The sequence below is a fragment of the Dama dama genome, chromosome 7 (genome assembly GCF_033118175.1).
Source record: "Dama dama isolate Ldn47 chromosome 7, ASM3311817v1, whole genome shotgun sequence".
Lineage (NCBI taxonomy): Eukaryota > Metazoa > Chordata > Mammalia > Artiodactyla > Cervidae > Dama > Dama dama.
This window is the reverse complement of record NC_083687.1, coordinates 17807640-17830648: the sequence shown is the minus strand read 5'-3', so window position 1 is coordinate 17830648 and position 23009 is coordinate 17807640. Positions and strand designations below refer to the sequence as shown.

At 54.3% G+C, this 23009-nt stretch overlaps 1 protein-coding gene and 1 pseudogene across 4 annotated transcripts in view; both read right to left on the bottom strand.

Annotated features, from left to right (window-relative positions):
* Window positions 1–1974: 1974 nt before the first annotated feature.
* LOC133059232 (large ribosomal subunit protein uL16-like) lies at window positions 1975–6077 on the bottom strand (annotated as a pseudogene).
* A 7207-nt stretch (window positions 6078–13284) lies between these two features.
* Window positions 13285–23009, bottom strand: part of FOXP4 (forkhead box P4) — a 50658-nt gene continuing 40933 nt past the window's right edge. For 2 of the 4 annotated variants that reach the window (XM_061146678.1, XM_061146679.1), the window contains exons 10-17: window positions 22725–22808; window positions 22411–22618; window positions 22244–22320; window positions 21386–21487; window positions 17654–17775; window positions 16182–16248; window positions 15604–15773; window positions 13285–15167 (exon numbers count right to left, since the gene is read on the bottom strand). In XM_061146678.1, coding sequence (XP_061002661.1) covers window positions 15020–15167; window positions 15604–15773; window positions 16182–16248; window positions 17654–17775; window positions 21386–21487; window positions 22244–22320; window positions 22411–22618; window positions 22725–22808 — 978 coding nt within the window. In that variant the 3' untranslated portion in view covers window positions 13285–15019. The remainder of the gene's footprint in view (window positions 15168–15603; window positions 15774–16181; window positions 16249–17653; window positions 17776–21385; window positions 21488–22243; window positions 22321–22410; window positions 22619–22724; window positions 22809–23009) is intronic. The other 2 variants (XM_061146680.1, XM_061146681.1) reach the window with 1 other exon arrangement.

The following is a 23009-nucleotide window of genomic DNA, read 5'->3' as shown; positions in this document are numbered from 1 at the left end:
CACTTCTACCTCTGCCCGGGTGCTGTCTCCCCTCTTCCTGTTGCCTCTCCTCCCTCTTTAAATCCTCTCCCCACGAGAGCTGCTCAGTTTTCAAACTGTCACTGATTCTGCAGATTCGAAGACAGCCCCTGGGCTTGCAGGAGGATGGACAGAGAATCCAGAGGTTGACAGGGTAGCCTGGGAGCTGTCACTCACCACCTGAGCCCTAGGGAACATCCCCTTTCTTTTTGGGGCTTCAGTTTTCTAACCTGTAAAACGATCAGGTTGAAATGAAAGTCTCCTCCCAGCTTGAACCTACGATGATTCAGTCCACAAGCATGTGGTCTGCTGTCTGACACGTACTGGGCTGGGTGCTGGTTTTTGTAAAGCTCGCCTTCTGGGAGACAGGCAGGTGAATAAGCATGAAATTAGACCAGAGAGGATTACGTGCTGCGCCATGGTTGAAAAGATGGAGCTCTATCAGCCTTGTAAAGAAAGCAGCAGTGACCTGGCTCTCTGGCCCCCACTGCCACCCCCTCAGCCCACCCCCAACTCCCCAGGCACAGGCACTGTCAATTCTTTTAGATGATTCCTTTGAGTTTTAGCATCGTACATTTCTGTAGAAGAGACTTGCATCACTAGTTTTTGACTTTTCAGTATTAGGTGCCAGTTAAGTTCTTACTTAATTTTTTTTTAAGTTTTTTTTTTTCAGTGTGGATCTTTAAGTTTTTATTGAATTTGTTGCAATCTTGCTTCTGTTTTATGTTTTAGCTTTTTGGCTGGGAGGCATGAGAGATCTTAGCTCCCTGACCAAGGATCGAACCCACACCCCTTGCATTGGAAGGTGAAGTCTTAACCACTGGACTGCAGGGAAGTCCCTAAGCTCTCACTTTATAAGATGTAGATTAAATTTTCTTTTATCCACCCTCCTCATTAGAACCTTTGCCTAGAACCCCTGCCTGTCTCCCCATTCTCCCAATATGGTTATATCATCCTCTTGGTTGGATGGAAACTCCAACCAAGACAACTCCAAATGTCTTCACTTTTTTAAATTAAATTTAATTGTTTTGGCCGCACCTCACAGCCTGTGGGATCTTAACTCCCCAATCGGGGGAATTGAACCTGGGCCCCCTGCAGCGGAAGCTCAGAGTCTTAACCACTGGGCCACCAGGGAAGTCCCATCAACGTCTTCATCTTTATGACTAATTGTTATTTATAGCTAAACCACATAGTATATTATTAATATTATTTCAACATTTTTTCTCTATGGAGTGAGCTTCTCTTTTTAAAATTTGCTTTGTTGTCCTTATCCATGTTAGTGATTCAGTCCCCAAATCTTGCCCGGTAGTATAGATCTCATCTCAATAAGTCCAAATTTTAGGCATTCTGTGCATTTCATCTTCTTGAAGAAATTGCTCCCAGAGCCCTTTCACTTCTGCAGGAGGACCTACTGGCTGTCTATTTCAGGCACTGATCCTAATCTCTCTCTTCTGTTGGTTTTCTGATGTCTTTGTCTTGTGTTTGCAGAGGGAACACACTCTCCACCCTCCCACTGTGAGACACGGTCAATAGAAGTTGTAATTTGGGGAGAATTTGGATGTGTTGGCCTGTTTGTGTTTTACACTTAATAGTTAAGCAGGGTATGGAATTTTAGGTTGGAAAAAAAATCTTCCCTTAGAACTTTGAAGGCAAAACTCCCTCATGTTCTATGACAGTTCTCTTAAACAACCAATGCTGTTTTGAGTCCTGATCCTTTCACGTGATTCAGTTTTCTTTCTAGAAGTTTGCAATATCTTCTCTTTGTCAGCAGTGTTCTCAAATTCCATGATGTTGTGCTTTGGTCAGGGGACATTTTCACATGCTCTTTGGCATATTCAGTTTGGAAACTCATGTCCATCAATTCTGGGAAATGCTCTTGAAGTAATTTTTTTTTTTTTTTTTGATTGGAAAGTAGGATTTATTGGTGGGCGTAAGCAGGGGACAGTGCCGTGACTCTCATGAACACAAGGGCCACCATTTGTTCTGAGGGCCACGATTGGGGATATATTTGACCCCACACCCATCTGGGATGAACTGCTTTTCTGCCAGCGTGTTTTCAAATTCATCTGCTTTAAACTTAGTAAATCCCCGCTTCTTGGAGATATGGATTTTCAGGTGTCCAGAAAACTTTCCCTTGGCTCTGCAGAGGACCTCAGTCACAGGCTTCCTGTTCTGCAGCTTGGTGAGAATGGACATCGTGACTTGGGCAGTGTGGACCCTGGACACTGTGCCCTGGGGCTCTCCAAAGGCAGCATGCATACCTGTCAGGAGTCTATCACTCTAGCACAGGACAACATCTTGTTGATGCAGGTGACATAGAAGGGGTGGAGCTGCACTCGGATGTGAAAACAATCTTTGCCACAGCTTTTCACCATGTACTTGTTGGCACAAATATGGGCAGCCTCCAGGGCTTTAGAGGAGAACTGCTGATACACATCCGATACCATGTGGCCACAGAATAGGAACTCATCCACTTTTGCCTTCTGCCCCAGGTCAGTGATACTAATCTTAGCATCAGGGACACTTTGGCAGAACAGAAGGGAGATTTTGGGTATGACTTTTTCTTACAATACCTGTAACACCAGGCAGGGCGGATTGTCTGTGGCCTGCTGAAGAGAAAGAGCTCTTGAAATAATTTTTAAGGGATTTTTCTCTTCTCTGTTTTTTTTTTTTCCCCCTGTTTTCTTTCTTTGATTTTCTTTCTTTCTTTGCTACAGTTTGGGAGGATATCTTTAACTTCCAGTCTTCCTGTTTAATTTTCATTCCTGTTATATTTTAAATCTCTGATACCTTATTTTGTTCCCTGAATGTTCATTTTTATAGCATCTTATTCTGATCTCATGGTTGCAATATCATATTTCTCTGAGAAGAAATAATTTTTAAAAAAGTTTCCTTCTGTCTGCACAATGGTATCCTCCAAATTGTTTTCATCTGTTTGTTTTGATCTCTGTTTTTCATATTAGATGCTTTCCTTATGTGTCTGTGAATCTTTGGGTTCCTGTTGAAGAAAGGAACTCTAAAAGCTTTGCGACTGTGGGTGGGCATTTGCTGCCGCCGCCCTTGAGAAACCCTTGAGGACTTCCTTGGTGGTACAGTGGTTAAGCATCGCCTGCAAATGCAAGGGACATGGGTTTAACCCTGGTCTGGGACGATCCCACATGCTGTGGGGCAACAAAGTCCATGTGCCACAGCTACTAAAGCCCATGGGCCTAGAGCCTGTGCTCCACAACAAGAGAAGCCCGTGCACTGCAACAAAGAGTAGCCCCTGCTCGCTGCAGCTGGAGAAAAGTCCTCGAGTAGCAACGAAGACCCAGGGCAACCAGAACTAAATAGATAAATAAATACATTTTAAAAAACACTAAAAAAAAAAGTCCCTCTTGATGTCAGAGTCTCTCACGCACTCCCCCTGTTGTGACCCTGCCTCTCCTACATCTGTGTTCCCCAGCCTAAAGACTCTCCGTCTTACTCACTCTAGAATATGCATCTCCCATCACCTGCGATGATACCGGGAGGGAAAGGGACTGACCTGCACAGAGTAAGGGAGGGGATTTGGAGGACTAACTGCTCCTTAAATTGACTTTTAGCTTGTTTGCTTTTTTTTTTTTTTAACAGACTTTATTTTTTAAAGATTTTTTTGATGGGGACCATTTTCAAAGTCTTCATTGAATTTATTACACTATTGCTTCTGTTTTATGGTTTTTGCCCTTTGGGCCAGGAAGCATGTGGAATCTTAGTTCCCAGACCAGGGACTGAACCCACACTCCCTGCACTGGAAGGCGAAGTCTTAAACCACTGGACTGCCAGGGAAGTCCATAGACTTAATTTCTTTTTAGAGAAGTTTTAGGTTCACAGAAAAGTTGAGTGAAAAGTAGTGAGTTCCCGTACACCCCCTGCTCTCCTGCCCACACATGCACAGCCTCCCTTACCATCAACATTCTCACCCCAGGGGACATTTGTTACAGTGGATGAACCTACATGGACACACCATTGTCCCCAAAGTCCATAGTTTACATGAGTGTTCACCCTGGGTGTTGAACATTCTATGGGTTTGGACAAATGTGTAAAGGCACGTACTTGCCATATAGTTTCACATTATTTTCACTGCCCTAAAAATCCTGTGCTCCATCTATTCATCCTTCCTTCCTCCCAACCCCTGACAACCACTTCCGTTTTACTTTTTAAAATTCACCCTTATCCCTGCTTCTGGAAGTAACCCATGCCAATCTAGCCCAGACTGAGTTGGGGAGTGGGGTTGCTTCTCAGCTGCCCTCATCTCTGGCTGAGGACTCAGGTTTCTCTGCCCATCCTCTCTCCAGCTTCCAAAACTTGTTGCTGTTGTCTCTTCCCTTGTTCTACTGGTTTCTATGAATCTACACCTTAAGAACAAGTCCCTCTGTGTAGTTTAGCAGGGCTTCAGGAGGAAAATGCATGAGCTCAACTTGCCACCTCTAATTAGAGGTGCTCCAGTTGAAATCTCTGTGGTCACCTCAAGTTCAACTTGACCCAGACCACTCCCCCATCCTCTTCTGCAAAATAAGGTTCTGATTCTCTGTAGGTCCTGATTTCTGCCAGTGGCTCCGGCTGCTCTGTTACCTACGGTTTAACACCCCAGGGTGCTCTCTGCCCCTTTGTCCCCTTTGCCTCCTGTTTGTGGGCACTCTCCTCTTCTCTCTTCCTCTGCGGTCCCTACCGATTCCCCTCCTCTGTTTGAAGCAGCCACCGAGATCTGGCCTCTCATACCCAGGCCTGAATGAACAGCCTGTTAGTGATCTTCAAGTATTTTCCCTTCACATCTAATCTACGAAATGTCTTCAAACAAATAAACTTGCCATAGTCATGTCACTCATGGCCCCCAAATATTTTGTCTAGAGCAAAAAGTCCCAGTTTCTGAGTAGGCAGGAGAGTTTCCACAATATGACTACTATATCTGCCTCTCCTAGCCTGCTTCTCCTGCTAAGACCACTGGGCCTGGTTACAGCCACTCTGAACACACCGGTCCCTTCCCGACCCTGATCCCTCTGCATGCACACCTCCCAAGACTCATTGTAAATGCTGCCTCTGACACTGAGCTCCCTGAGTTACCCCAGAAATTGCCCACACCCTCTTCTAGGTTTCCAACCTTGAATCAAAAAGTCGTATTGCCATTTTTGGCTGACATCTGTCCTTCTTTGGGGTTGTTTGAGGGGAGGGACTGGGTCTTCTCCATCCTGTACATTCAGGGCTTAGTTCTGTATCTCGCATGCATTAAGTTCTCAATAAATGTTGGATGTGTGAGTGATTGACTTTATAGTTACATTTCATTATTTGTCTGTGTCTATTCTTTTCTATGCTGCTGCCTTCATTGTCACCATATTAATAACACTTTGATAGGAAGATTGTTTAAATAATTAAACTCCTTGAAAGTGTCATTAGAAGGACCTTCTTTGTACCAAAGAGTGCTCACAGCAAAACAGAAAAGAGCATGTTCTTTTGCACGCTGCCTTAACTTGATTTATTATTTCACTCCTTTACATATCTGTCTTTCTTCCCTAACTGTTCTGTCTGCCCTGCAAGGGCAGGGTCTGTGCTTAGCTATTCCTTCCAGCATTCTTCATGGCACTCGACACCAGCCTGGGTAGAGAGCAGGGCTTCCGTAAAGATTTGTAGATGGACTCACGTGTGCTCCAAGGTGCGGGGAGGATCAGAGGGCTGGTCTGGGGTGACTGACTTCCTGGTGTGGAAGCAAAATCAGATAGCCAAGCTGGGCTTGGGTCAGGCCTGGGGGGAGGGTGATGGTGAGGACCAGCATGGACCGTGGGAGAAGGCGTCTGAGAACAGCCCAACATGGCCAAGTGTTCTTTGGGAAGCAGGGAGAAGAGCAGAATGAGGAAGAGGGGAGATGGAGGAGAGGAATGTGTGTGGACAGAGGGGTGGGTGGGTGAGGGTGGCCAGCACAGAGAGGCAGGGGCGAAGGGGGTGGGCAGGCCTTCAGGGTCAAGGCCTCAGGGTGATGTCTTGGCTCCAGGCGCTGACCAGCCCCCTGCCCCACCTCCACTTCCCTACTTCTCTTTCACCTCCATGTCGGGTGTCAGAGCCAACTTCACCTTCACCTTCACCAGGCTGGGTTTCCCCTCCTTTGGATCAGCATCACCAGGTCCAGGCCAGGGCCTCTGCTCCCTCCCTCCCCCGGGCCATTTTCAAGTCCCATGACTGTGTCCAGACTCCCCCTCCCGGAGCGGACCCCAGCCCTCTTCCTGAGCAGCTGAGCCCGAGCCCTGGGGGAGATAACAAGGACGGGGTATGAGAGGCGCCTAGTCTGATGGACAAGGGCGGGTCCTCATGGGAGTGTCATGCTGAACCTCTGCTGCCCTCTCCTACCCCCACTTAAATATGTATCAAAACCCACAACATCAATACAGTCAAGAAAACAGATAGTAAAACCTTTTCTTGACATGCCAAGTCTATTCCCTTCCCCGCTGGGGTCCTCACTTCCCTCTCCCTCTGCTGCTAAACTCGGTGAGAGAGAGTTTATACCCCTGCCTCCCTTTCCGCTCCATGCATGGCCTCCTTAACACAACTCCCCTCTCTCAGAGTAGATGCTCTCCTAGGGCACCAGGGGCTTCCTGTTGCCCAGTCCGTGGTGGCGATGGTGGTGGCTGAGCAGGGCTGGTTCTTCCAGGCTTTGCCTTCCCTGAGCACCTCAGCCCCGCCCTGCAGAGTCCCTGCCTGGGCCTCAGGCTGCCCTCTCACCTGGCTCGCCTCCCTGATGGCCTCCTCCATCTCTGCCTTCCTTCCCAGCCACGTTTCTTGGCCCACCACCAGATGTGGGCCCAGATGGATCAGTACTTCAGCAAGTTTCATCTCTCCAGCCCCTCTGCGCGGGTTCAGCTTGTTTGTCTTGCCCCTCCCTGCAGGCCCAGCTGAATGACAGACCTCTTCCTTGGCCCTATCTTGAGCCCAGAGAGGCTGAAGGAGTGAGATTTCTTCCTTTGGCCCAGGACCCAATCCTTGGAATCGTTCTTTTGTTTTTAAATGAAATAATCCAGCCACACAAAAGTATTGGGAATAACGGGATGAACCCCTGTGTTCCTACCAGCCGGCTCAAGAATAAATATTATCGATATACTTGAAGCCCCTTGAGTACCCTTTCTCATGGCATCTTCCCTTTCCCAGAGAGGCAACCGCCATCCTGAGTTTGTTATTTATCATTCCTACAAATTCTTTAAATGTTCCTGACATGTATATGTGGCTTACACATGCATGGCTTCAAAGCACCATGTAACCAGCAGTGCTGTGTATCTTTCTTCCATTTGCCCCCTCAAATGTACCCTGCTTATGACAAGTTGTGCTGTGGACTCCTTTTCTCCACAGTCTAATATTCCACTGTGAAAATGTGCACACACTTGACCTCCTCCCTCTCCCATAAACAGACATTTCAGATACACCAGCTGAGGTCATTTTGGACCTTTCTTCTCTCATGCAGCTACCTGGTCCCAGCTTCTATTCTGTTCAAAAAGCTTCCTGATATCATTTCCCAAAGCAACCTCCCTTTTTAGGACTCCATTACCTGTCACCTGGACAGCCCCAGTAGCCACCTAACCAGCCCCCACAATCCCAGCTTAGCCCACTCACCCCACAGCTACTTTTCCCCCACAGCTGATATCCGTTGGGTCGCCTCTGCCCTCAACCCTCTCCTGGGTGCTGCCCCCCGCCCCCAGCCGGGACCCCCAGCTGGCCTTGGACTCTCCACAGCCTGACTCCCTCATTTCCCATATCAGCCCCCACTACTGCAGTCGGAGCTCTAAACGTTCTAACCTGCCTTCTCTCAGCTGTTGCCCCACTTGCCAAGCTCTCCTGCTGAGTCTTAGCTTCCCCTCGTGGCTCCTCCAGTACCACATCTTCTCGGAGAAGCCTGCTCTGAACACCTCTGGAGGCCACAGCCCAGGGTGTTGGAACCAGATTTAGCCCCGGAGAAGGCAATGGCAACCCACTCCAGTGCTCTTGCCTGGGAAATCCCATGGACAGAGGAGCCTGGTAGGCTACAGTCCATGGGGTCACAAAGAGTCAGACACGACTGAGCGACTTCACTTTCACTTCACTTTCATGCACTGGAGAAGGAAATGGCAACCCACTCCAGTATTCTTGCTGGAGAATCCCAGGGACGGGAGCCTGGTGGGCCGACGTCTATGGGGTCGCACAGAGTCGGACACGACTGACATGACTTAGCAGTAGCAGCAAGCTCACTTGAGGCTACAGTCCATTGGGTCGCAGAGTCGGACACGACTTGGTGACTGAACAACAATCACGATAAAGCTCACCTGAAGAATCAGACTGTCGTCCTCTGATGCCAACTCAGTGACATGGGCCACAACTCTGAATCTCATCAGCAGTACCAGCAGCATTGCTGCTGATGGGGTATCAGCCCGTGTGGGCCCCGTGTGCGGGCTTCATGAGTCCATTTAATTCTCCCCTTGATCTGAGGAGTCAGGGATTCTTTTTTCTCTTTAAAGATTTGGAGTGGGGGGTGGGGAATGTGGACCATTTTTTAAGTCTTCATTGAATTTGTTAGAATATCGCTTCTGTTTTTGGTTTTTTGGCCACGAGGCATGTGGGATTTTAGCTCCCTGACTAGGGATCGAACCCATACCCCTGGATTAGAAGGTGAAGTCTTAACCACTGGACCTCCAGGAAGCCCCAGAGTCAGGAATGCTCATCATCACTTTATAGATAAGGAGACTGCTCCGAAAGTCACTCGCCTGAGGCCCAGCCTGTGCCAGAGGATGTAAATTGTCGTTCGACAATGACAGTGGTGAGCCAGGCTTGTCAGCCCACGGCCTTCCCCGCACCTGCCTCCCCACACAGCTCTTTGTTTTCTGCCCTGTGAACCTTCCTGAAGCTCCATCTAGGTGCCTCTACAAGTCTAGAATGTCTTTTTCTCTCCCTGTTCCCTACCAGTCAGTTTCCCCTTCCCAGCTGTGGCTTCTCTTCCAGGAAGTCCTCCAGGAGCACAGGGGGCCCCTGAGCCCCATGGTAATTGGCAGCCAAGATTACATTTTATTAACAGCTATTATGTGCTGTGGACCTAGTGAGCACCTAATATGCATGACAGGTTTTTATATGTGTATCATTATTAATCTTTTCAACAAACCAGTGATGATCACCCCATCCCAATTTACAGGAAACCAAAGCCCAGAGAGATCAAGAAGTTTTCCCAAGACCACAGAGCTAGCAAGAGGCAGAGGCAGGATCTGAAGCCCTACAGGGCCTGAGTTTTCTCCCCTGCAGTCCTTGGCATTGATAGCCATCAGTTTCCCAGCCAGAGAGCTGAGAGCTGAGTCCGGGGCTTCTCTGCTGTCCACCCACCCGTGACCGCGCTTGGCCTGCTCTTGACCCCAGGGAGCGGCCGATGGAGACAGTCTGAGTTCCAGTCTGAGAGCAGGAGGGGCCCTGACCCTTAGCGGGGATGAAAGGCTTCTATACAGGACCAGGAACTCCAGCATGCCCACCCCACCCTGTACCACTCCTGTTAATTCAACCCATCTTTCAAAGGTGGCCAGTGCCCCCTCCCCAGCTCCTCTTAGGTAGGACAGAGGGCCTTTCAGCCTTGGCTGCCACTGTGACCACTTTCTTGGGAGGGGCTGTTTTTCTAAACTTGTGAACCTGAGGTGGAGACAGACTGCAGGTGCGCAGGCAGCCTGGGCCTGTGTGATGGGATGTCAGGGTCACTACCATGTGGTTTGTGTCCCTGCCCGGCGTGGCCACAGGATAATTGCAGGCTTTCAAGATGGAAGGGACTCTTGGTGTAAATGTAGCTGATTAGCATCACGTGTGTGTGCCCATGTGTCTGTGCACACGCTCAGGTGCGTGCCTGTGTGTGTGTGTGTGGTCCTTGTGAGTCCTCCCCACCCCCCTCCCCTGCCCAGGGGCCTCTCTACCCTCACCGCTCAGACTCTATTCCAGCAGAAGGCCCCCCACTACCTCCTCCTCCGTGTGATTATTTTTACAGGGCGTCTCAGCCTTCTTTCTCTGGCTCCCTCTGTCCCTCAGTGATATTTCAAGCCTCAACTTACCTGGTTCTGCCTAGAGAACTCTGAAGCCAGGGCCTGATTCCTAGCTCTGAGGCACTCTGTACCTCAGTTTCCCCTTTTGGAGTCTCCAAGAAGAGGGGAGGAAGCCACAGCATACAGTGTCACAAGAAAGCTGAGACTAAGCCACCAAGTTGCTCTCTTCTCTTCCCCTAGACTGCAACCAGATTCCTCATTCTTTTAATGCTTCGTCTGTTAGTCTATGAGTTCCTGAGTCTCAGTTTCCTCATCTGTGAAATGGGGATAATAATAGTATCTAACTCAGAGTTAGGTGGCATCACCTACTCAATGGACATGAGTCCAAGCAACCTCTGCGAGATGGTGGAGGATAGGGTAGCCTGGCGATCATGGGGTCTCAAAGAATCAGACACGATTTAGCGACTGAACAACAACCAACAACAGAGTTGCAAAGATTAGACAAAATATAAGGCTTCTCTAATAAGATGTGGTATGCGATAAGAGCTCATTAAATGTTAGTAGTTACTGTTACCATTAAAAATCTTTACTGAGCCTTTTACGGTGCCCAGTGTACTAGGCTCCAGAGGTGTCTTCTCTCCTGATCGGTCTCATCTCTCTTACTTCCGTTTCTGTGCAAGGTGCTTCATAGATCAAAGTTGCATGGGTCTAGAAGCCCCCAAAGAGCAGGAGGAATCCTTTTCTGCCCTGGGCTAGAGACTGCTCTCTGGGACGTGGGGTCAGTTGTCACAGGAAGTTGAGCACTCCCTCCCACACTGCACCTCCCGTCCTTCCCTGGAGGGCAAGTTTGCCCAAAGAGGAGCAGAAGCTCAGCTTTGTCTAAAGCGCCCTCTGCTGGCCACTGGCAAAGGCCTTGGCCGAGGGTGGCTAGTAGGGGAAGAGGAGGCTCCTGAGTGTGACGGGAAGCGAACATCTGCCGGGTGCAGAGTCCACAGAGTCACCGGTGTGTGTGCTCAGTCGTGTCCAACTCTGCGATCCCACAGACGGCCGCCCACCAGGCTCCTCTGTTTATGTAACTTTCCAGGCAAGAATACTGGAGCGAGTTGCCATTTCCTACTCCAGGGGAACTCCCCAACCCAGGGACCAAACCAGTGTCTCCTCCATCTCCTGCACTGGCAGGCGGGCTCTCTACCCCTGCACCACCTGGGAAGCCACTGTTAACCTTCTCACCCTCAAAATGTCTGGCTTGGAGTATCCCCCCCACCCTTTTCTGTTGTTAGCCTGAGAACAGCTTCCAAAGACAGCTTTGCTCTAACCCAGTAAACACAGAAATATTCAGACCTGGACAAGCAACCAGCCAGAGCTAATAACCTGCTCCCGGTAACAGCAGAGAAGCTAGACAGCATGCAGAACTCCCTGACAGCAAAACAAGATTGGGGGCGAGGTGGGGGAGGTGGTTCTTATTTAGGACGTAATGAAATCCCATGGACAGAGGAGCCAGCGCAGTGGTCTACAGTCCATGGGGTGGCAAAAAGTCGGACATAACAGCATCTGAACAGCAAAGGATGGGGGGTGGGGGTGGGGCTGCCCCACGTGGGATCTGTCAGAACAGTAAGGACATTGAGTCTGTAACTCAGAAGATGGGAGGTCCACAGCAGCCTCCTGTTTCCTACATTTTAAGACCTTCTCTGCCAACACCTGGGACAGGTCTCACCTCACGTCCAAATTTACTGATCAGACATTTGCCACATCCCTGGGGGAAGGAATAAAAAAGACACTAGTTTGAAGGAGAAACTGAAGTTGGACCACTGGAAGGGCTGTCCTGATACTGAGCCTAGGTGTCATCTTGTCCCTTTAGAGTCTCCCATGTGGGAAGAATACTCCTAGGGCCAACCAGGGAACAAACCTTCTCCTGTGGGTGGAGTAGGGAGCTGGCGGGTGGCAGCCAACACCTCTGGATTCCCTAGGCTGGTGGGTTCCACGAGAAAGCAGGGGGAAAGGGAAGCGGCCGCAGTGCAACTGAGGGTAACTGGTTTGCTGCATTGTTGAGAATGCCCGAGAATGCCTGTTGTCCACACAAATTACTTGCAGCTAGTCCTGCTGTTGAGAACCCTGGCGGCCTCCACGGAGAGTGAGGGGGGCAGTGATTCGAGCAGTGCTACTTCTTCGTAGCGCCCGGTGGGCAGGTCTCCCCTGGCCTGGCCCCTCCTGAGATGCCCTCTCTAGGCAGGGACAGGGGATTCACCCCAGGCTCTGCACCAGTGTCCAGAGGATTAGGGCAGGGGGAGGAGGTGGGGTAGACGGGACTTGACAGAAGGTGGGGGACCACAGATGATGGTTGAAAGGAGTAGGAAAGGCCTGAGACAGGAAGTCAGCAGAGACTCAACCTCCAGATCCTGCCGGCTCTTTCCCCCACTACTTCCCTCAAGCTTGGCTTTCAAAAAGTTCCAGGATTTTGATGCTTTGTGGGATTACTAATGCTGGGTCTGCTTTCTCAACACCTTCCCTCCTCTCTCCACACTTCCCCCAAGTGGACACACTCCTTCCCAGGCCCCGCTGTAGAGAAGTGCCCACGGTGCTGGAAGGGAGCTGGGAGACAGCCCAGTGGTGGGCACTGGGGTCTGAGAGGGTGGGGGGTTCCCCTTATTGGGGTTGGGTGCTGGGTGGGGGGTCAGGATTTGGTGTGGGCCAGTGCGGTGGTGCCCCCTACCCTGCTCTGCCCTTAAGAGCCTGAACCTCTTCCTTCCTCCCCCAACTGTCTGGGGTCCCCTTTGCATGGGCTGCAATAACCCCTTTTTTGACCTGAGTCCACCACTGCTTACACTGCATAGTGGCGGACAAGCATCTCAATGCCACTCCCTTCCCCACACACACCTATCCAGGTAGCCTCCACCCATGGGTGATGGGCCCCAGAGGGCTTCCCGGGCATGCGCTTCTGCAGCAAGAACCCTCTGGATCCGAAGAGGAAATCTACTCCCCAAGGAAAACGTCTAGGCAGGAAAACTTGGATTGCAAACCCATGAAGGAACTGGGCCCAGGAGTTGTGACTTTGGGAGAAAATAGGAGGACGACGGAGACCTGGTTTGAGAGAAAATTCCCCGGATGACGAGTGGAAAAGGAAGCCAGGTGGGGCGGAGAGGAGCCGGAACAAAGCTGTGAACGAATGTGGAGGCGCAGGCGCTGGTGCTGGGGCTCGGTCCACTTCCGCACTTGCAGCAAGAGCCCCTACAGGACCCCCGCTGCCCAGAGCATCCTCCCCTCCCTTGCTGACACACGCAGGGCCCGGTGAAGAGAGGACGTTTAATATTTCTGTGCTGGTCAAACAGAACACAGGTGGGGAGTACATAGGGGAGGGGGCGGGGGGCCCCCTGCCTCTTGGGAGGGGTGGCTTGTGAAGGGGTGTATGTGGGGGTTTCTTGGGAAATAGTCCAAGGAGTCTTCTCAGCAAAGGGGCCTGGCCTGGGGTGTTAAGTATCAAACACACCCAGTCCTTGGCCTTAAGTTGGGGTCCCCCATAGGGGGTCTGTGGAGAGAGTCTCACTTTTTTTTTCCAGCTCCTTCGCTGGAATCCACACTCCCAGTGTGATGGGGAACTTGGTCCTGGAGAAGGGGGTCTGGAGAGCCCCCAGGAAGCAGCCCACGGTTGGGAGGAGGGCTCCCCGTGCCCACGGCCCAGGGGGACGAGAACCCGGGGGGCGGGGGGAGCTGAGGGCGGCAGTCTCCTCCCCTCTGCCCATGCTCCTTCCCCCAGGCCAGGCCGGAGCAGAGGGGAGGTGCGCAGGGCCCCCAGCTTCTACTGAGTCCCAGGGTCCTCGGGGTGGGGGTGGAGAGAGGGGGTCTTGGCCACCAACAGACACTGTAAACTTTGGTTTAAAACAATAACTTAAGTTGGGGAGGGCTTCCAGCCTGGGGCTGGGGTGGGCAAGAGGAGCAGGGGATGTGGGAGGCGACAAAGGAAAAAGCCAACGAAAAGTTTTGGTTTTTGCTTCCGGCATAAGAAAGGTCTTTGGTCATCCGTGTAACTGAGGGGTGCGGGGTGCGGGGTGGGGGGGCGGGTGAGGGAAGACTGCAATGGGGGACCTGAAGGCTGGGGTGGGAGTGACCGGTTGGGTCACAGCAGCCACCGTATTCATCCCGCCCGCCCCTGCCCGCCCGGTTTCAGCCGGGCCTTTCCCCGGGACAGAGGCAGATGCTTTCCTGCAGCCCTGGCACCACCCGGCCCAACTCCAGCTTCAAGGGTGGCTCGGCTCCACCTCCACGAGTCCACCGGGCACAGGCCTCTTCCTGTGCTTCCTGGCATGGGGGGCAGCGGCCAGCAAACAGGGATGCAGGCCTGGTTCAGCCTGGAGCCGGCCGCCCTGCTTCCACGGGCCTGCCCCCAATCCAGGTTCTCCCACCACTAGCTGTGGCTTCTGAACAGGCAGAGCTGAGGGCGCTGGTTTCTCCTGGGGCTGCTCTGAGATTTAGCTGCTCTGACCCAGGCCAGAGCAGGGGAAGGAGTCGGGCTGGAGTTATTTCTTCACAGTACGGACAAGATGGTGGAAGGGAGCACAGATGGAGGAAGTGGGGGCCTCTGGCCAGACCATGCGGCCAGAGCCAGGGGTGCGGTGCCCTGGGTTTGAGAGGGTGGCTTAGCCCCGCCTGCGGGTCTCCAAGGCGCTGAGGGGCCCTGTAGGGGCCAGCTGGTGGGGGAGGAGGGCCCTGCTGCTGCTGGTGGTTGGGGGCGGGGGGCGTGGAATTCAGATGTTGGCGGGGGGGGCTCTGAGGAGGGGTCTGGGCCCTCCGTGTCCTCTGCTGGTCCCAGACCAGGGATTCTGTGTCCCCTCGGGGTGGGGGGAGGACCGTCCCTGCCCCCGAGTGTCGTAGGTCAGTCAGGTCACCTTGGGAGTTGCTGGCCCAGCCCCCCCCATCTGAGTCCTGGAAGTGCCTTGAGGTTGGGCGGGGCGTGGAGTGGGGGTAAGTGGGGCCTGGGTTCCCGGAGGGAGGGGTCTCACCCCTGCCCCGCCTGCCCCTGGAGGCCCTTAGGACAGTTCTTCTCCCGGCAGCTCCTCCTCCAGGTCCCTGTCTTCTGGAGGCCCCACGGTGCTGGGGTTGGGGGGCCCCAGGGGGGGTCCGGGCCGCCTGTCTTCCTCGGCCTCAGCCGGCTCCTCTTTGACCTGTACCTGGTGGCTGTGACGGAAGGGGTGATGCGGACACTCGGGGGGCCTTCCCCTGCCCACTCCCACCCCAAAACGCATCCAGAATCTGGGGGAACGGGGGGTGCCTCCCCAGGAGCCCCTCATTTCTGAGGGACTGAGGGCTGACATCAGTCCGGTCTCCCCCGGGGCTGTCTTCAAAGGAAAGGAGGTGTTGGGATAGGCAGAGACGGTACTTGGTTGGGAAGGAGAGAGGAAAGGAGGTGAGAGAGGATGGAGGAGGGAAGGAAATAAAAAAAGAGGATGGGGGTGGGGAGCCATGAGGAGGGGGGCGGGCCACCGGTCCTGGGAAGAGAGCTGGACTGGAGGCAACAAGATGGGGACCCCAGCTGCAGGGGGACAAGATCCCACCTTCCCAAGGTTTGCGGGTGGGGGAATGGGGTGGGCTGGGGTCTGTGCCGCAGCCTCACCTGTACTGGGGTGGGGAGAGGCGAGGCGGGCTGCTGCTGCCATTGCTGGGCAGCGGCTCCACGGGGGCACCCGCGTCGTCGTGGCCGAGGGGCAGGAGGCTGCTAGCGGAGCCAGGGTTCAGCATGCCGGGGCTGTTGAGGAGGGGGAAGCTGCTCTCGGCCAGGGCTGCCTGGAGGGCACAGAGCGGAGGCCCGTCAGCGGGCTCCACCTGGGTGGGTGATGTCCCTTCCCCAGCCCTTGGGAGCCTCCTGTGGAGCGTGTCTGCACCCTGGCAGATCTCCAGCATTCCTGCCTCTGATCCTGACCTGCCTCCCAGCTTTGCTGAGAACCTGGGCGTGACTTATTCCTTCCAGGGAGACAGAGGACCCCCCACCACCCCTCCCCCCCCGGCCCCCGGCCCACACACACACACACAGACAAGCCAGGGCAGGGGACACCATTACCTATCTGTGCCAACCTCCCTGCCCCGTGCCCCGTTTCTCTGCCGGAGAGAGTGGAGGAGGCTCTCTTCTGAGGCCAGCGAGCAGGTGGGAAGGTGAGGGGGCGGGAGGGTGCTGGTCGGGGACCAGTCCACTACCTGGTAGCTGGCGTTAAGTGCTCCGTAACTGAGGCCCGAAATCATGTTCTTCACCAAGGTGGGGCTCCTGGAGGAGAGAGAAGGCAAGTCTGCTTCATGCATCGGCTTACTCCTCACTCAGGCCTTGACCCTAACTGAGGGCCTGCTCTGTGCCAGGGAAGGGCCCTGTCCTGGAGGTCATAGTCGGCCGTGCCCATCTTGTTCAGCCCTCCTGGTGACCTGAAGCAGCAGGAACCAAGAGCCCCCTTCACAGGAGAGCTGCCCGGGCTCCTAGGGACCCTGGAATACACCCAGAGTCTCAGAGCTGATGAATGAGACAGAGATTCTTCCCTGTGTCTTTCTCCATGTCAGGCAGCCCAGTAGTTTTTCTCTTCAGTTTAGATTTCCTGCTGTCTGACAAGGTCTGAGTGATAGCCTCCACAGTCCCCTTTCTGTAAAATCCACTTTCCTGCCATCCTGAATTTTGGGACATCTACTATGCCATGTGCTCAGCCTGTCCCCACACACTTTTCTATACAAAAAGTACTCCAGGAGTTGGGCCAGGAAAAGCAATGGCTCAAGGCCATCCTTCTACAGCGACTACCCTCTAGTTTAGAGAGTGTCTCATAAAGGTTAAGAAACTGGCCCAAGGTCACACAGCTGGGGAGAAGTAGAGGTATAATTAGAGCCCAGGTCTTCTGGTTCCAGGGTGAAAACAGGACATGAAGATTTTAAGTGTTGGGACCGGCATATGAGGGCACTCAGAAGGGGTGTGGTTCCTTTTTGGGTCCCAATCCTGCCCCAGCCCCCACTGCTGCCTGAAGGTAAAGAGGCTCTTGTCTGGGGAGAAGGAATCTTTGAGGGGTATAGGCACCCACAGATATACATCTAACTTGCTTCACACCTCTCTCTGCCTCCTCACAGGCCTCTGGCCCAAGAAGCACAGGCAGGCCCACGTGAGATGTCTGGGGTGGAAGGTGGCGGTGCTGGGAGGGAAGCTGAAAGAGGAGGCTCTGACCCTCTCCCAGGTTCCTCAGTGTCCACTCAAAGCGCTACATGGGAGAGGTCAGAGACCCAGCTCTGCCAGGGATCTGCTGGGTGACCGCCTTCTAGCCCCTTGCCCTCTCTGGGCCTCCTCTCCCTGTAAAAAATGAAGTGGGGCCCAGGGATCTCACAGGTTTGGCTCCTCCTGAGACAAGACGGGGGAGAGCAGCCCTGGGGATGGTAGCCCCTTCATCAGTGGCCACGCTGGCTACCACCGGCTCACGCCCTGGCTGCGGCTGGGGGCTCCGTCCTGATGCCAGGTTCCTCTCAGCTCCTCCCTCGGTCAGAAGCAGAAGACTGAAATGTCCTCTCCCTGAATCACCTGTCACTTCTAGACTCTCGGCCCTCCTGGGCCCCTGTGGCCTCATTTCTCCCTGCCCTCCCCCCACGGTGGGAAGGCTCTGGTGCGCGGAGGCGCCCTGGGGAGGTATGGGGGGTGGCCCACACACCCCGTCATCTTTGGCGGTCTTCGTTTCTGGTACTCCCGCTCGTCCACAGTCCACACGGCGCCCTTGACGTTCTCCACACGCACGAAGCACTTGTGCAGGCTGAGGTTGTGTCGCACCGCATTCTGGGGGAACGGGGACAGGAAGCAGATGCTCAGAGGGGGCCCCTCCTCCACGTGGGGGAGCACAGACAGGAGGGTTCTCAGGTCCCACCTGGTCCTGCCTTCCCCGGCCCAGTGACAAGTGGCAAGGGGTGGGCAGGAGGAGATGACGCAGCCGGAGCGGAGGGAAGGCCCCTCTCTGCCCTTGGAGCCAGGGGTCCCTGGTACCCCTTGCCGCCGCCGGCCCGCTGTATCATCTGCTCCCCGCCACATTTTAAACTCTGTCTACCAGGTGACTGGCACCTCGTTAGCAATAACCCATTTTCCCACCATCATCAAGACAGACACATGCAGCTGTTGGGGCTTCTGAAGAACACGAGATCCCATTCAGGCCCTGGCCCCTCAGTGAGCCTGGGACATCGTAGCTCAGGCCCACACAGAGTCTCCATTAAGCCTCAAAAGTCTTGGGAATAACTCAGGAAGCCTCGCTGCAAATTCCTCTGTCCCCTTGGAGCATGGGAGCCTTGATTCTGGGCTGTGGCTTAGACTGTTATTGTTTAGCCGCTCAGTCGTATGACCCCATGGGCTGCGGCCTGCCAGGCTCCTCTGTTCATGGGATTTTCCAGGCAAGAATATTGGAGTGGGTTGCCATTTCCTTCTCCAGGGGATCTTCCCCACCCAGAGATCGAACATGTCTTCTCCTGCATTGGCAGGTGGATTCTTTACCACTGGGGCACCAGGGAAGCCCTCTGGCTCAGAACACATAGCTTATTGAGAGCACGAGGTATACAGTAGGGGCCTACTGCATGTTTGTTAACATAAGGAAGCTGGGAGAAAAGAGAGTGTGAGTTTAGTGGCTGTACAGCAGGAAGAGGCGGCAAAAGAAGAAAAGTCACCTTGGCGGTCCCACCTCCTCCCAGCAGGATAACTTCAGGAATTGAGGTCATCTGGTTTGTAGGACACTTGGGTGGGGGCAGGGTGCTTGGCCCAAATCGCCCCTTGGGAGTCTGAGCTAGGGCCCTAATCCATCCCCCACCGCTCGCCACGTCCCTCACTCCTGTCCCCGCCGTTCTCCTCTTTCAGCTTCACACCCCCAGCCATCCCTGCCCCTGTTACCTGTCCCCCACAGCCTCCCCACACCTCATCTCCATCCTTGTCTCCTCTTTACATTTCTAAACGGGGAAGAAAGCAGGCTGGGCGGGCAGCCTGTGCCCCTGGAGATCCCCTCTCCCTCTCTCCCTTCCAACTCTTGCCACTTGCAACTGGCCCGATTTCATTACCAATTTTAATTTGCCTCTAATTAAATCCTGTGTATTTTTCCGACTCGCTTGCTAATCCACGAGGGAGGCGGGCGGCTGGAGTGGAATCTCTTGGAGCGATAATTACAAAGGGCCTAATCACGCCGGGGCTCCTGCCTCGGAATAAATTTGCCCGCATTACGGGGCTCCGATCCTCCGCTTTGCAAATGAGAATGACCCCAATTTCCGAGGATGGCCTCACCGGGGCTTTTTTCCCTCATTTCGAAGCCTGATTCGTGATGAGAGACTAATTCGTTACGCTGAAACATTAACGGCAATTTAAGGGGTCTGGCGGGGGCTGCGTAAACAAAAGGACTGGCCCACAACACAGGCCCTGGGAGGGGACGGACACAGGGGGAGGGCCGGCAAGGACCGTCAGCTTGGCAGATGGCCGCTCTGTCCCCGGATGAACGGCAGCTGGCCTGGCCCACACTGGCTCCCGACCCTTCTGCCCTGGTCTGAAGCGGACAGCATAGGCTGGGGGGCCTGAGGAAGGAAAGGAGGAGGGAGGAGAGGAAGCTGAAGTAGTTGAGGAGAAGAGGAGGGACCTCAAGGAGCAGATGAACGGGTGGAAAGGAAACAGATGAGTCGGGTGTGTACGCAGAGTGCATTTCCCAAGTGATGTGAGTGGAAGCTTGGCGGCAAAGACCCTGGAAGTCAGAGTGGACCACAAGCTGAGATGGTTTCTGCTATGCCACTGAGAGGGCACAGGTGGTGCCCTACACGTGGCAGAAGCAGCAGCACAGCACAGCTCGATGGGACGGTCACTCACTGAGTGGGCTTCTTGCTGGGACCTAAATGAGGAGAGGGGAGGTGGGGGTGAAGACCTCCACGGAGGGAGACACACTGCTGAGCCGACCAAGGCTGGGCCACCAGTCAAGGGTGGCTGGTATGAAGGCCCAGGGGCTTGGGCTGTGGGAGGGGTGGCTTCCTAATGGTCATCGAGGGGTTTAAGGACGTCACCTAAACCAGCTCCTCCTGACCTCAAGAGGGATGGTAGAGGTGATATAGTTAAGAGACAACAAGAAAGGAGGGTAGGTGGGTGAGAGGAACTCAGCCCCCAAGGAGGAGGCTGTCTGTATCAGTGAGGCTCCACACTGATTCCCCTAAAGGTAGAGGATTAATATAATAAAGCAAATGTTACATAACAACCGTAATGATCCCGACATTTGTATAGGACTCTGTCCTTTATGAAACCTGGTATCCAAACCGGCTTGCAGGTTGGAGACTGAACCAGGTGGCCCCCAGAAGGCCCTGCTGGCTCAGAGAGAGGGCAGGACTGTGGTTGGCAGGAAATGACATCACTCACAGCCAATCAGAGCAGCTGTCCCGGCCTCGCAGCGTCTTTGGCAAGCATTGGGAATTGGGCATGGGGATACAGAAAGTCACGAAGCAGCCTCTCCTGCTGAACTTAGCGCTCTCAAGGAAGGGAAGGCTGGGCTCTGTACAGACCCCATCTGTCCTGATCACTGGTGGGGAGGGGGTCCCTGTGACACTTGTGGAAACCTGGTGGGCAGGGGGAGGTAGGCTGCTAACTGCAGCTTCTGCTCTGACCAGCAGAGGGACTCAAGAGCCAGGGATCCGATTCAGGTCCTACGACACCAGCCCCTGGTAGCCATCCTTTCCCACAGGGAGCCGACACTTCCTTCTTTCCCCTCAGCTGCTCCCACCCTGCTGCACAGAATTGAATACTTTCACCCATCAGACAGACAGACAGACAGACGCACACCCCCCATGCTGGCTCTAGACAAATAAACAGCTTAGTGTCCCAGCTCACATCTCTGTGCCCCATTTTTCTAGGATCTGTCCCTTGCCTGTTTCTGGTCCAGCAGGAAAACTCTACGGTTGAAGGTGTTAAAATGACTAATTGGATAAAGACAACTATCTTCCTGCCACTGATGGTGGAGCTGGGGAGAGTATGAGTGTCTGTATTTGTGCCCCATAGTACAGTCCAGGATTTCGGTCTACACACATGTCCAGGCCTGCAATCACCCATCCCCCCCACACCCATTCTAGGCTTCAGAATGTGCACTTTGGCAAGGAATCTGGACCTTCAAGGTCTCCTGTGAATGGGACCCAGGCCTCCCCACCAGGTTCGGGCACTACTGACTTCTGGAGGCCCTACTTGAGGGGGCTGGGGTCTTTGGGGCCAAGGGGGGCCCTCTAGAGAAGTGGAGGTAGGGGCTCAGGGGCCCAGGGCCCAGCCTGGGGCCCGCTGAGTCATTTGTACAGAACTGCCTCTCCAAGGGGCCTGTTAGGCAGCTTTGGTTTCAAAGAGATGTGGAGATGTCCAAGGCTGCCCAGGGCCCTGGTGAGGAGGAAGCGGCATGCCTTACCTTCCAGGTGGCTGTGTTCCTCCGGAAATAGGCGAACATCCTGGTGAACCAGTTATAGATCTCATTCAGGGTCAGCTGCCTGTCTGGGGTTTCCAGGATGGCCTGTGGACAGGGAAGAAGTACAGGGACCCTCAGACTGGGCCTCCAAGGCTCACAGGCCTGTGTGCTCTCCCTAGCTCTCCTCTAGGGCCCTTAACTCATCTGAGGGCAGAAGAGACCCACGGAGGAAGCACGTGGACAAGACTGGGGGTGCTCTCTGGTGCTCTGAGAGGGGCAGGCTAGTTGCAGCCCAACCAGAGGCTAAAGGGAACACAAGTCTCAAGGGCCATGCACTTGTTGGAGGAATGATGAATTTCCGCTGAAGGGAACATGGCTCAAAGGGCTCCTGCCCTCGACTGGGAAGGAAAGCAGCATTCTTGAAAGTAGTGCAGGCCATTTGGAATTTATCCTGGTTTTGGCAAAGGGCACCCCAAGAATGAGATGGAGAGTGTGTGTGTGTATGAGAGAGAGAGACAGAGAAAAGAAGACACGCTATGAGTGACCGTAAGTCTATTAGAAAATAGTCTCACAGGAGTAACATGTATGTGGAAAACAGAGAATGGATGACACGGTGGGTATTAGCAGCAAAAAACAGCGAGTGTGCCCTCAGAGACAGGTCCACCTGACCAGCAGGCTGGGATCAGCCGAGGTCCCATGCGAGAGGCCGTTGGCCGGGGAGGAAAACGCGGGAGCGAGCGGGACAAGACTCCCGTGATGCTCTCTGCTCCCAGGATCCCCTGGGGGCCTGGACTCTGAGCGAGGTGGTAGCCAGTGTGTCGCCACCCACCCACTCCCTCTGTCTCCCCACGGCTGGCTCACCTGGCGGATCAGGGAGGCGTAGGTGAAGGGCGGCCGGACGTCGGCGTTCTTGTAGAACTCATGGTTCTGGGCCAGCTCTGGGGGGGAGACAGGGAGAGCATGAGGAGGTAACCGGAAGCGGGCGTCCGGCTGTGGCGGATGACGCCCCTCCCTGCGGCGGCCCTTACCTGAGGAGATGGGGGAGCAGAACTTGTCGCTGCTCCTCCGCCGGGCAGGGCCCCCGCTGTGCAGCGAGGCTGAGCCCAGGCCGGGGGGCCTCAGCGGGGTGACGGGGGCGGCGGCCGAGGTGGGGGGGTGCGCGAGGCCGTCTGGGAACGAGTCGGCTGCGGAGACTGTCACCTTGGAGAATGAGGAGGAGCCGGGGACTGGGTTCAGCTGTGAGCAACGGGGCGGGGTGCTGAGCCGGGGGGCGAGGGGTCCCCAGTGAGGGGCGGGGGACGCGCGGTTCTGAGAGCGCCGCAGGGAGGGGAGAGTCACTCACTGGCTGGCTGAAGGGCTTGGGTTCCGAGGGCCGCATGTGCAGATGGGTCATCATGGCCTGCAGCCGCTCGCTCTCCTTGGCGAGCTGTGGAGAGGCGGGCGGTGAGCCGGGGACCTGTGCTAGGGGCAGCCGGGCCCTCTTCCCCTTCCACATCCCAAACCCCCGTCCCCAGGACCTCTCATCCCTGCCCCCTGGCATCTCCCTCCATCTCCTGCTCCAGGAAACCCTCCCTGCTTATCCGGACTCTGTGTCCCCGGCCTGGGGCCCAGCACAGCCGCTGCCCGT